This window comes from Falco rusticolus, chromosome 6 (genome assembly GCF_015220075.1).
Source record: "Falco rusticolus isolate bFalRus1 chromosome 6, bFalRus1.pri, whole genome shotgun sequence".
NCBI lineage: Eukaryota > Metazoa > Chordata > Aves > Falconiformes > Falconidae > Falco > Falco rusticolus.
Window position 1 is genome coordinate 57,472,399 of NC_051192.1, and position 12,955 is coordinate 57,485,353.

General features: G+C 51.4%; 1 protein-coding gene across 2 annotated transcripts; it reads left to right on the forward strand.

Annotated features, from left to right (window-relative positions):
- Positions 1 to 4,235: 4,235 nt before the first annotated feature.
- OSR1 (odd-skipped related transcription factor 1) lies at positions 4,236 to 12,450 on the forward strand. Of its 2 annotated transcripts, XM_037390776.1 has the most exons (3): positions 4,236 to 4,572; positions 9,958 to 10,650; positions 11,211 to 12,450. In XM_037390776.1, the coding sequence occupies exons 2-3, from the start codon at positions 10,004 to 10,006 to the stop codon at positions 11,344 to 11,346; spliced, it is 783 nt and encodes a 260-aa protein (XP_037246673.1). In that variant the 5' UTR covers positions 4,236 to 4,572; positions 9,958 to 10,003; the 3' UTR covers positions 11,347 to 12,450. The 2 variants fall into 2 exon arrangements, with proteins under 2 accessions (XP_037246673.1, XP_037246674.1); XM_037390777.1 differs by lacking the exon at positions 4,236 to 4,572 and having other exon boundaries at positions 9,422 to 10,650.
- Positions 12,451 to 12,955: the final 505 nt, after the last annotated feature.

A 12,955-nucleotide genomic window follows, 5' to 3' on the forward strand; every position in this document is an offset into this window, starting at 1 on the left:
TTCCACCCGCGTTGTTTGCCGTTATTCTTCCATCGCTTGTCATCAGCAGCTATTAAAATAATGCAGCTACACGGGACCTGAGGAGTGAGCTGCGGGCCGGGACGGGGGGTGCTGGTGTGTGCGAGTTTCAGCAAAGGGGTGCGGGAGCGCCCGCGCTACTCCGGCACCAGGCTCCGCGCCCCACCGCCCCCCGCGCTTCCCCCTCCGCGCTCCAGCGCGCTTCGGGCTCAGCCCCGACGGGCTCCTTTCCCTTCCCGGCCCTTTCTGGCGCTCCCACTTCCATCTGAGTCCGGGTTATCTCAGGAGGGGCAGTGGGAGCCCGCACACTCTAATCCTTCCCCTCAGTCAACACCAAAATCGCTGGAAGGGGGAAGACCAGGCAAAGCGAAGGAAAGCTGGGGGTGGGGTGGGCGGTGGGATAAATATCTATATATCTATATCTATATATCTCCCAGGTGCCGCTGGTAATCAGGGGGTCTGGCTCGGGGGAACACCTTGCCCGGGGAGGCAGGAGGGCAAGGCGAGGACGCTGCAGTGCACTTGTGCCTGCTCTCCCCTGCGCGTCCGCCGCCGGGGCTGGCTCCGTCCCTGCCCGTGGAGCTCCGGGCGCGGAGCGGCTTTGGAAACGCCGCCGAGCGCAGCCGGCTGCTCTGCCCTGCTCCCCGCGCCCTTCCCCCGGGAGGTTTGGGAACTGCAGGGCTGCCGACCGGAGGCAGCTTTGACCAGCCATCCCCCACCCACTGCCGCGTCGCGGGGGGAGAGATGTTTGCTGGACTCCGGGCGGCGATGCAGCCCTCGGAACCCGCCGAGCAAACAAACATCCCCACCCTGCCCCGCCGGACCCGCTTCTCCTCGCAGCCCTAGCGAGGCGCCTGCGGCTGATGCTTCGCAAGTGGCGCGGTCGGTTCTCCTCAATAAAAGACTTTTCAAAGGACAAGCGCCGTTCCCCGGTGGGGAGAAAGTCCCACGGAATGAAAAGGCAGTTTTCTCCTGCACATGGCTGCGGGATGGGGCCGGGAATCGTTATTCTTGCAAAGGTTAAGTGGGTCCGAAGGTGAAGCCAGGTACCCCAGCTGAGGGAGAGAAGAACATCAGTCAGGCTGTGCAGCCCGCTCCCAGCACGCGTGTAGGTGCATCCAGGGATGCCCAACATCCACGGGAGCTTAAACCAGAGGAGGAGCCATCCCTAGTACCTGCGCAGCGCAGGATTAGCCCTTAAACCCAGAACTCGTTGGAGGCGAGGTGACAACATCAGCGGGCTCCCTCCGGGAGGGAAGGGGAAATGCCCCAAGATGCGCTCCCGTGCCCCCTAAGTTCGCTCCGCAGGTGGGGCACGCAGCCGCCCCCGGCGCGGGCACCGGCCCCAGCCCCGTGGCCAGGCGGCAGCGCGCGGCGCCGGCCCCGCCGCTGCGGGTGCGGACCGGGGAGGCAGCCCCGTGTGGCGGCCGGCTGGTGCTGTCCGAGATGCTGCTCCCTCCCAAAACGGGAGTCACAGCCCGGGGCGGGGGGGCTTCACCTTGCAGATTACGTGGGCAGGAAGGGGACGGAAAGGGAGCACAGGTGGGAAATAGGGATGGGGGCTCCAGTCTCCCCAGTCACCCCACAGATTTCTCTTGACACGAATTGGGTTTCGCTGTCACCTCTAAATCCTACAAACGTGGCTGGCTTTGGGAGCAGATGCCTTCATTTTTTACGAGTCTCTTGGAGTTGTAACATTCCTAATCGACTGCAGAACTTCGCTGTGGAAAAGCGCAGCGTATTCCCTGCGTGTCTGAGCTAACAGTGGTTTTGTATCCCGTTCCCGGTATTAGGTTCCCCACCGTTACAAGTTGACATAATGCAAATTAGCAAGGGACATCATAAAAATCCATCCGAGAATAAAGGTTTTGGAACAGCATAACCTTCGTAACTTAAACATCAGATATTTAAACCAAATGCACTTAACAAGACAGCTAACCTGAAACTTCAGTTCAATCGCCAGTGGGTTGACAAGTCCAAATATTTTTACATTTTAACAAATAGGTGAATATCAGACTATAGGTTATCCAGGCAGCTTTCAGCTACAGCTTCCAGTAATACTCTGGGACCCGCTTTGATTATAAACAATTTTTGCGTGGGAATCATTTTCTGTGTGTCCCTCCCCCTAGACACTGAGGTCTTTTACTGCCCTTTATTTCGATGTTTAAATGTTTATTTCGGAATGATGGTTTCTGTAACTGGAAGTGCAATTTTTTGGGGATGTTGTTGTTCCCTTAAAAGCAGCACGTGCAGGTATCACTGCTACTGTGTTTACCATCTCAGCTAATCTGCTGCTTCTCCAAAAAGAACTGGGATTTTTGTTTCATTAATACACGCACCCATTCTCAGCTATACCAAGATCCTTCCTCCGGTACAAGAGAACTCCCCAGTTAGAAGAACACATCTCCGGTCTGTTTCTTGATCTGGGGACACTTGGGGATCTTACATTCATCCTGACAAAAGTAGTTGAAAACTATTGCTGAAAATGCAAACTTATTCGAAGACATCAACTAACAGCATCGGGCACAGGATCAGACTCTCGACATTTCGACCCCCATAACAGGAACAAAAGTGCTAGGTTTTGGGTTTGGATTTTATTTTTTTTTTTTGGGGGGGGGGGGGGGGCTGAGGGGGCGGTGGGGTAATAAAAAAGGAAAAGAAAAAGAAAGAAAACAGCAGCACGAAATGAGAGAGAACTGAAGAAGCCGGGATGAGGGAACGTCTTTACTTCTCTGCCTCATGAAAATGCCACTCGTTTACAAAAGGAGGGAACGAAAATGTCTTCGCTTGTCCAGAGCAGTGAGCAGTATTGGACCCCAGACTCTCCCCAGAAATAGAGATGTTTTGGGAATGAAATAGCAGTCTAGGGTTTACTTTGCCACTCTGCTGTTGTGTTCATGAACGCTTATTCTGCAGGATGATAACGTAGTAGTGTTTTCTTGTTGCTGTTTTATTGACTTTTTTATTGTTGTTGTTTATTGGTTTTTCCTTCGGCGATGGGCAAAAATCAGTGTAACAACGGCAGTGACATGAATAATAAAAAAACACATGCGTGTTCTTGAGCACGGTACCACGTTATCCCGACGGATCTGTCTTCGCTAGTGTATTACATTACCCTGGTTCGTCGGGACAATGTAATACACCCAAGCAATTTTTCCCCCTTCACGGATCTAAAGGAGTGTGAATGGATGGATGAATAGAAAAACAAATAAGCAAGGAGATTACGGCCTCAGGATTAATTATAAAGCACGTTTAACCTTTTTCTTTCGAGGGTTATTTTGCTTTGCCTGCCTCGCCCGGGTAGTCTGACTCCCCCCGGATCTAAGCAGGGCTCTGCGGCTCCCGATCCGCGGAGGATGCGCGGCACTCCGCACTCCGCACAACCCCTCCCGGGGTGCAGGGAGACAGCGTCCCGGGCCGTGGGAGGAGGGACGGGAGGAAGGCACCGAGGTCAGGGGCACTGGGGCGGAAAGTGGGGACCAGGAGGGATGCTGGAGCGGGGGGAGGAAGCGGCTCTAACCCGGGGGTGGACCCCTCGCAGGTAAGCGGCTCCTGGGATCCTCTCGGAGGATCTTCTCAGCGAGGGAGAGGAGCTTACGATCCCAAAATCCTCCCGGAGGGAGCAGAGCCCTCCCTCCATCTTCCCCCCACCTTTATTTTTCCTCCCCCACTCTTTCTGCTTTTCTCCCCCTCCCTCCCTCCCTGGGCAGGTCCCGGTGAGTCCTGTCCCGGGGCTCGGCGGGGAGAGGGCGCAGCGAGCCCAGCCGGCAGCGGCGCGGTGCGGTGCGGTGCAGTGCGGGGCGGGCGGGGCGGAGCGGAGCGGGGCGGCGGGCCGAGCCGGCGCAGGCAGCGCGGCCGCGCAGCGACTCGCGGGGAGCGCGGTCCTCCGCCGTGGCACAGCGCGGAGCTGCACGGGGACCCCCCCACACACTCCCCCACGGGAGGCCGCTCCGCCGCGGGGGCCAGCCCATAGCGGGCCCCAGAGAGATGCCCCGGGGGAGGCTGCGGGAGCGGGGCGGGGGGGCGAGATCACACATTCGCGGACTACGGGCCCCGGGCTGCTGCGCCTCCAGGAGAAGCGGGTTGAAAAGTCGGTTCTTCCCAGCCAGAAACTTTCTCCCTGCGTGCGCATGCCCGGAGTCTGGTGGGAGGTTGAGGGGGGAGCTGGGAGGGGGGGTTGAAATAAGGAGGAGGCTGGAGGGAAGGGATCGGTTCAGTCTGAGCTCGGCTGCTCCCGGGCGCGTTTGCACTGCAGCGCACGCAGACGGCGCCGGGAGCAGGAGGAGGGAGCGCACCTCCGTCTCCATCAGCCAGAGCACCTGGACACCTGGCCCCGCTGCTCGCTCGGATCTGCCTGTACCCGCCGGAGGAGCAGTGGGGTGGGGTGGGAGAGAGCTGTGCCCCCCAGGGCCAGCAGAGACACTGACCTAGCCCAGCCTCTTTTTTTTTTTTTTTTTTTTCCCTATTTTTTTTTCTATTATTTTATTTTACCAGCTCCAATTTAGCCCAGGATCTTTTAACTGCTGCCAGCGGTGGAGCACAGATCGGGATTAGGTAAATAAAAAGAACAACTCGTTTTGTTTGGTTTTTGTTTTACCAAGCCTCAGGGGTTGGGGATATCGATCCAAACACCTCCTTTTCTCTCCGTCCTGTCTTTCTTTCCCCCATCCCCTCCCACCATCCCCTGGATGGTGCAGAAGAAGTGGGGAAATCGTGGTTCACGTGAGAAGGACTGTTCTCTCTGGGCGGGCGGAGGGCTGGGGGAAGCCTTCACATGGGGCTCGGATATTTTGATGCTATTTAAAGATTTGTCTTCCCCTTTCAAAGTTGTTTATCCCCCCTTGCGGAAGAGCTGTGTGTTTAACCCAAGCTAAAAATGACACAACGAGCTGCAAAACAGAAGCCTGAACGTCTCTTTATGGACTCGAATGTTCAGCTTCTCTCCTCTCTGTTCATTACTTTTCTCTTTCTGTTCTTTCCCTCTTTCGGTTCTTTTTCTCCCACTCCATTTTTAGCGTTTTAGGGTCCGAGGACCTTCTTGCCTTCCTCCCAAGGCCGTAACAGAAATGAACCTGACGTATATATTTTTCTGAATGGGTCGAAACAAGTTCAGCGTAGGGAGAGACTGAGCTTCTCTCGAGGCCGAGCCTATAAAGTGTCAGTGCAAAGCCGAGGATTAGGGTATAGTTGTTATAGTTGGCTTTTGGGAGGGGAAACTATAAAAATCGAGCATTTCGGAGATTACCGTAGCGCTGCGGGAATTGTCAGATAAAAGGCGAGCGGGGCAGGAGGGCTAGAGCCGTGTCCCGGACAGGTGCACAGGAGGTCCAGTTCAGTAAGACCGAAGCCAAGCGAGAAAAAGGGTCAAGCCCCGGCGCAGCGGCGGGCTCGGGCCCCTGCGGCTGTGGCGGGGCGCTGCGTGGTCCCGCGGCAGGAGCCCGGCTGTGGGGTGGTCGGGAACGGCGCCGCCTCGCCCGGCCGGGCCCGGGGATGCGCCTCGGTGCTCCGCGGGGGTGTCACCGCCAAGGTTTTGCCCCCTACCCGTGGCTGTGCATGCTGCGGCCGTGGGAAGCGATGAGTGCAGAGGGAAGAAATCTTCCCCGCCTGCCGGGAGGGAGGAAGGACGGTTTATTCGTGTGCCGGGCAGGCACCGGGCGTTTCTCTAGGGAAGAAAGCGAGAATGAATCTTGTGCTGGGGGCCTTTCTTTGCCCGAGGGGATTAAAAACCACACACACAGATAGAAAACCTCCAAACCAACCTAAACACTTCCGCGGGGGAAGGATGGAGGGGCCTGGCCCCTGCGGCCGCCCCGCCGGCACCCGCCCGCACCCGCCTCCCGCCCGGCTAGCCCGCCGCGGGGCTGCGCTCCCGTCCGGGGCCCTCCTGGCCACCGGGCCACCAGGGCCTGCACCCGGGGAATGTGTTGTTGCCGTTGTCGGTTTGGGTAAAGGCTGTCCCGGGCTGCGTAGTGATCGCTGGTGCAGCTGGACCCTGGTTATTAGTATTATTATTGCGAGACTAAAATGCGCCGCGTTCCTCCGCGTTCGCAACGGTGGTCCGGGGAAACTTGTCAACACTGATTGCGTGATAAAATGTGAATGATGATTTTATAAGGATTGAGCGGAGATATCCAAGGCACATGCTGACTGAGTCCTTCCAGTCCTCATTAATGTTAGCAATTAACTCTTTCACGCTCAATTAGCCCCGAATAAACCTGCTTTAATAGATTCTGCACACTTCATTAATACTTTGAATATATCTGTGCTGAACGATGCACTTTATTCCTCAAGAGCACCAGGCTCGAATAATGCGGAGTGAAAGGGCAATTTTGTTCCCTTTCCAGTAAGTTTCCCAAACACAGATAAATTGTAAGCTCTGTTTCCCCGCTTAAACTGATAGGAAGGGAAAATCTCGACCCCCTCAAAAGGGACAAAATAAGTAGCCGACTTGGTGGCAAAACACTGCATGTGCCATGCGATGCAGCCGAAAAGACAAGGGCTACCAGGCTTTAAAAGATTCAGGCAAAACAAGGGAGCTTTTTTTTGACAGATGAACCTGATTACTGTAGTTCGAGGCTATCGCAAGAATGCAGCATTTTATGCCCTCTACTTTATCATGTTTGTAAAAATAAGCAACGTTCTCAGGGTAATTTACCTCCTCCATTCTTCCATGTGGAACTAATTAGCAAACCTCATTATTTATGAGTCAGGTATTTAATGTAACAAATATCCCTTTCAAAGGACAAATCGGAAATTGATAATTCAAGGTAGAAAGGAAAAAATACTGACTAGCCTCAAGATTACTTAAAAATCCATTTAATTTCGCCCCTTGCTATGCTACCAGAAAAAAGGTGGGTAGATTTTCTTTTTCATTTTTTTTTTGGCATATAGAGGAGGTAGAATTTAATCTGGAAGGTTAAGATTACAATGGTCTTAAAACAATGGCAACTGGACAATAGCATTACCGTATCTTCAAATAGGACAAAGGGTAAGAAAGCTGGAGACAGATGTAGTCTTTCAAGTTTATGATCCTATTTTGCAGGGTAAATTTATCTTGGCATGAGTGGGTTTTGTTTCAGTCAGAACACAAGTGGTTTGTTCTTAATTACTCACTGAGTTTGTGTTAAAAAAGAAAACCCCGCACAGTTTTATTGTGATGGGGGAATTCAAGCAGAGAACTCGCGGGGTTGTCTTCTGTAGAAAAAAAAAAAATTAAAAAAGAAGCACCGATAACGATCTGTTTACATGAAACAGAATTAAAGGTGGAGGTGACACCGAAATCAAAGATATGTTGATCTCTCTGCGGGCAAGCGGGAGAGCGGAGAGTTACTGCGCTGTGAAACGCGTTCGCTTTGATGTCCCGGAGAGAGGGGACTTCTGAAATACTTTGCTCTTCACCTATATTTTTGACTATCCTGGTCGCACAGAGCAAAAGTGTAGCTTACATTTCTGGAAAAGTGCCAAGAAACTTGTAGTAACGTGAACACTGCTCCCACCTCCCCTTTTCTTCTTCTCTTCCCCCCCTCCCTTTTTTCTTTGTTTTCTTTCTTTTTCTTTTCTTTCTTTCTCTTTTTCTCTCTCTTTTTAATAATAGAACTGCTCTAGTAAAAAAACTGTGGGCGCAGTGGATGCTGTTATGACCCGACTGTATTTCTCCGTGGTTTGTGCCCCCTTCTTCGTTTGGGAAATCGAAAGAGAATCTTTTAAATGCCATCGAGCCAGAATTTACTCAAATTGACACAGTAGATTTTTGCTTAAATATTCCATATTAAATATTTTCTAAGGATACAAAGATAGAAAGAGGGATAAACCCAGAAATTAACTCCGTTTGCAATGGCATGTTTCATGCTTGAGAGATCTAGGGCTACCTAGACAGGAAAATAGATGTGGAGCTGTTGTGACAGATAGGAAAAGACATTTCAGGTACCTGAACAAGAATGTTTTCCGCGCACTTTGTTTTCGGGGTCATCGATTGAGGCATTTGTCCTGCGAAGTGGACATGCCTAGCGTATGGCCAGCACTAACAAAATAAAAACCATTTCCCCAGCTGAACAACAAAACAGTCTGGTTGGTTCATCGGCCCTAAATAGTTAAAAAAAAAAGGGGGGGTGGAGGGGGGGAGAGGGAGGAAAATGTAATGTGTGCACTTTTCAATCTCCCACTATCCAAAATGTATCCAATTAAAAAAGGCAAAATGTCACAATCTCTTATTCTGGGTCATTGCGATGGAATTCCTCTAAGGTTTGAGTCTCTCTTCCTGCTGCTGATTTATGTAAAGTGATGTGAAAGGTGGGCCCAGCATACAGAGCTGCTCAGAGTAAGCTTCTCCCTCTCACACCCTCTCAGCTGCAGCTCCTCGGTCCAGGCAGCAGCCCACATATAAATCAGATTTGTTTCCCTGGTCTTTAGACCTCTTCCGCCACTGGTTTCCAGCCCTCCACCCCAGAGGGACAATTACTGCTCTGCAGCAGTTTGCTGACTCCTTTTCTCCAAAGGGGCTTTACTTCTCACGTGGGGTTGAACTCCAGGCTGAGTGCTGTGAGAATCCTGCCGGGACCCTGTGGGGATCCTATGGTGACTCAGCAGGAACCCTATAGGGGATCTTATGAGGACCCTATGTGAATCTTGTGGGAGCCCTGCAGCAAACCTGTGGGGAACTTATGAGCACCCTGCAGGGACTCTACTGGGACCCTACGGGGATCCTGCTGGAAAACAGCCCCACTGAGGGCAAATCCCAGAGTTCACTGGGTGAAAAGCAAGTATAAGCTGTGGGCCGTGGAGTAAGGAGGCTCCCTGGGTTGCAGTGCCTCCAAAAGCCGTGGGTTCTTTCTCGCACCCACAAAGAGGGGAAGCTGTGTTCCTCACCACCAACCCTCGGGAGGCATCTCCTGCCAAATGGTTGACAGCAGCCAGGGCTGGGTTTGCAGGCAGGGCCAGATGTGCTTCGATGTTGCGGCATTGTAGCATTTTCCCCTCTGCCTTGTGGGGTGGAATGGGTAGGAATCTGGCCCAGAGGAGGGGCTGGGGGCTTGGTGGGACCCTGAAACACAGAGCAAAGTGGTGGCACTCAGCCCAGGGAAGGGCTGTGGCCCTGCGGCCCTGCAGCTGGTGGGCTGGGAGTCCCCACGGGAAGGGTCCCTCCAGCCCTTGCCTTTTTGCCTTTTGAAGGGTTCTAATTAAGCGATTGCCTAGATTAGGACGTGGCTTAAAGCCAGGCACTTCCCCCTGGGGAGAGCAAATGGCACTTCAGATTTGTCACCCAAACTCAGCATTTTCCCATTTCTTTTTGCAGTACAGAAGAGGGAGGGCTGCTGGCTAGTATTCCCCCCCGCCCCCCCCCCCCCCCCCTTAGAATTTGGGCGATTTTCTTCTTTTGAGTGAGGGAGGAGGTACAGCTCCCAACACCCAACTGCCTCCACCGCCCAGGGACAGAGGCTTGGCTGAGGTTAGACCACAGGGAGCTTGGCAACCCAGGGCCAGTGAGCTCTCTGCACCCTTCCCTGTGTCGCCTCAGGGGTCAGGGCTAAAGGCAGTGCTGGTGGACAGATATAGTGGGCAGTATCCCACTATTTTCTAAAGGCTGAGGGTGCCGAGGAAGGGATTTTAAATTATATGGGAGAAGCTTGAGCTCTGTGGGCCAAAACGGCATCTCTTTGCTGTCCCTGTGTAGAGGATCATCGGAGACCTACCTAGCACAGGGATGCTGTTGGAGGGTGAATGATTGTGGATGGGGTACAACTTCTGTGTGAAAGGGATGGGGAGAGGAGAGTCTGGAGACCTGTGGGGTCTCCAAGAGTTGGTTACGCCTAAGTCCAAGGCAGCCTCCTCCTGTGGCTTTGGGGAAGTATGCTAAGGGGGGTGAGGTGAAGAAATTCCCTCTGCTTTTATCTTCATATCAATCCACCTCTCCCTCTTCCTCCCTCCGTCTTTATTTTCCAGATCTTTTCCTCCCCTGTTCCCAAGATCCTCCTCCTGAGCGGCCACCATGGGAAGTAAGACCCTGCCGGCCCCAGTGCCTATCCATCCTTCCCTCCAGCTCACCAACTATTCCTTCCTGCAAGCGTTCAATGGGCTGCCAGCTGTGCCCTCTGACCACCTCTCCAACCTCTACGGCTTCAGTGCCCTGCACGCTGTACACCTGCACCAGTGGACTTTGGGGTACCCAGCGATGCATCTGCCCCGCTCCTCCTTCTCCAAAGTGCCCAGCGTGTCGAGCCTGGTGGATGCACGGTTCCAGCTACCGACCTTCCCACTATTCCCACATGTCATCCAGCCCAAGCAAGAGGCCACCAACGTGACCCTCAAAGCCAAACCCCGCTTCGACTTTGCCAACTTAGCAGTGGCCGCCACACAAGAGGACCACTCTAAACTGGGACAGGCAGACAGTCAAGGCTCACCCCCAGGGCTGGGGTCTTTGCTTGAGGTTACTAAACTCTCTCCAGAGAAGAAACCCACACGGGGAAGGTTACCGTCCAAAACCAAGAAGGAGTTCGTGTGTAAATTCTGTGGCAGGCACTTCACTAAGTCCTACAACCTTTTGATCCATGAAAGAACCCACACCGATGAACGGCCCTACACATGTGACATTTGCCACAAGGCCTTCAGAAGACAAGATCACCTGAGGGATCACAGGTAACGATTCTTCTCCTATCCTTTTTTCTCTTGTGTATCTGTACTCTCCTTGTTAGCCACCTCTACTGATCAAGGTGCTTGTAAGAAAAGTCATGTCCCGGCGCAGCTGGCAGTGTTCCCTCTAGGTTTTCCTCTTCCCACTGCCAGTGAAGGAGCCCAGACAACTCACTTTGGAAGTCAGTCTTGTTGTTCTACTCACTCACCCCGCAAAAATCACCCCGCAAAGATTACTTGCACTGCCTCCTTCTTAGGTTCTGCAAATATTTTCACCCTCTGTTTGCATTGTCTTTGTGATTATCCAGAAGTGTCATGAAGACACACAGCCTGAGGACCCCGAAGTTAGAGAAGAGCTCTTTATCCCTAAGCAAGGCACCCTTGTAAGCCTCCAACACCCCCCTCTCTTCTTGCACACACACATGCAGACGATCGCCTGAGTGCCGCACTCCAGCACTCTTGGTCTCAGCAGTACGTGTAAAAAGCTCCAGCATGTTCTCCATCTCAGCTCGCTGCTGAGTTTAGGCTGGTTATTTCTGACATCTCAATTGTTTTTCTCTCCCTAGATATATCCATTCTAAAGAAAAGCCTTTTAAGTGTCAAGAATGCGGGAAAGGATTTTGCCAGTCCAGAACACTAGCTGTCCACAAGACACTGCACACGCAAGTAAAGGAACTGAAACCTGCCAAACTTAAGTGCTGAATCTTCAACTTCTATGAACTTTTCCTCCCCTTCAGACTTTACACCAAAACCAGAGCAGAAACAAAACTTTCAGGATGGGAGCACTGAACTTTGTGTTTTGTTTTTGTTTTTACTTTTAAAAGAACAAAATCCTCATCCCTCCCACCCCCCCCTCCCCAAGCAACTAAATTCCTAAATCGTGGGTGAAAAGATCATTTTGCATTTAAAATATACATGAATGATGCAGAGAGTGCTAGCTGACTTGTGTGGCTTTGATAAACTTTATGCCAAAAGGTGGTGCTCACGTGTTGGACAGGAATCTTTTAAACCAAACAAAAACCCACAAGCCCCCCCCCCCAACAACAAAAAAAAAACCCCAAATCGTAGCTTTCAAAAGTATTACTTAAAAAAAAAACCAAAAAAACCCCCAACAACCTCTTATTTTATACTTTTTTTTTTGACTGTATAAAGCTTCTTAGTTTTACACTTCAGGAAATACAGAGAATTCCAGAAGACTATTAAGAACTGAAATGGTGGTTTCTCATCACAGCACCATTAGGACAAGGAGAAGGGCAACTTGCAAATCTCATTTGCTAGTTTGTTTTCTTAGAAGAAGAAAATTGATGCTTGGAAATGACCTAAATCTCTCAAGTGGGGAGTCCTATCATGCGCTAGAAAATGTATCCATATCTTAGACCTGCAGGGCCCTGGTGTTTGGGACAAATCAGTGTTCACGGGACATGGAGACCTTTTCCTTTGCCTTGTGGTCTAGTGCGCTATGAGGAGGTTTGTAACTCGTGGACTTTAAAAAAAAAAATAAAACAGAGGAAAGAAAGGTGGCAATACATCCAACCGACGGTATGCACAACGTGGTTTCAGTGGTACTTTAAAGTCTTCGAGTGTCCTGATGAGAGAGAACAAATCTCAGCCTGAGAGCATATTTTTTTAAATGCTGGCTTTCTGAACAGTGTATTCAAATTAAGAGACATTCCAATAAGTTTTGTTTATAAAAAAAAAATAAATGTATGGCTGTTTGGCACTTTATGCTGATTATTGGTAATTGACATTTATCACTGGATTGTGTGTGTTTTTTAAGTATTAAAATAAATCGTTATTTTACAGGCATGTCTGCATGGACTACATATGTGTTCATTTGGTTTCTGGTGTCTTCTATCCCAAATCCTCCCTGTCAGTATTCAGGACCTTACTTTTTTTTTTTTTTTGAGTTCACTTGGTATTTCCTCAGTGCTTGTTTCTACCAGCCCTGGGAAGTCTGGATCTTTCCTTTACACCTAAGCTTTGCCCCTTCCTCATTTTCTTTTTCTTCCCCGCTCCCCCCCGCCTTTTTTTTTTTTTTTTTTAAGGTGGAAGAAAGTAAACAGATCTGCAGGGAGTCAAATAATTTTGCTGCTGGCGTGGGAAAAAAAAATCGTCTTGGGTGACTAAATCTTGGCTATTAGCTGATAAGATTAGGTGTCAGAAGTGTTATAACACAAATCAGATGAATAATGGGCGAAGTGCTGCTGCTCTCACAGCCCGATGGCGCTGCGGGGAGAGCCGCCCTCCGCACCCTTCCCCGCCCGGCGGGAGCGGGCGTTTTCCAGCCGCATCTTCGGCCGGTTCAGCGCTG

Bases quoted from the DNA above. Each gene is read 5' to 3' on its own strand.
- OSR1 (XM_037390776.1), top strand. From the start codon at position 10,004: ATGGGAAGTAAGACCCTGCCGGCCCCAGTGCCTATCCATCCTTCCCTC. The intron at 10,651-11,210 runs GTAACGATTCTT...TTCTCTCCCTAG, and splicing joins GATCACCTGAGGGATCACAG to ATATATCCATTCTAAAGAAA.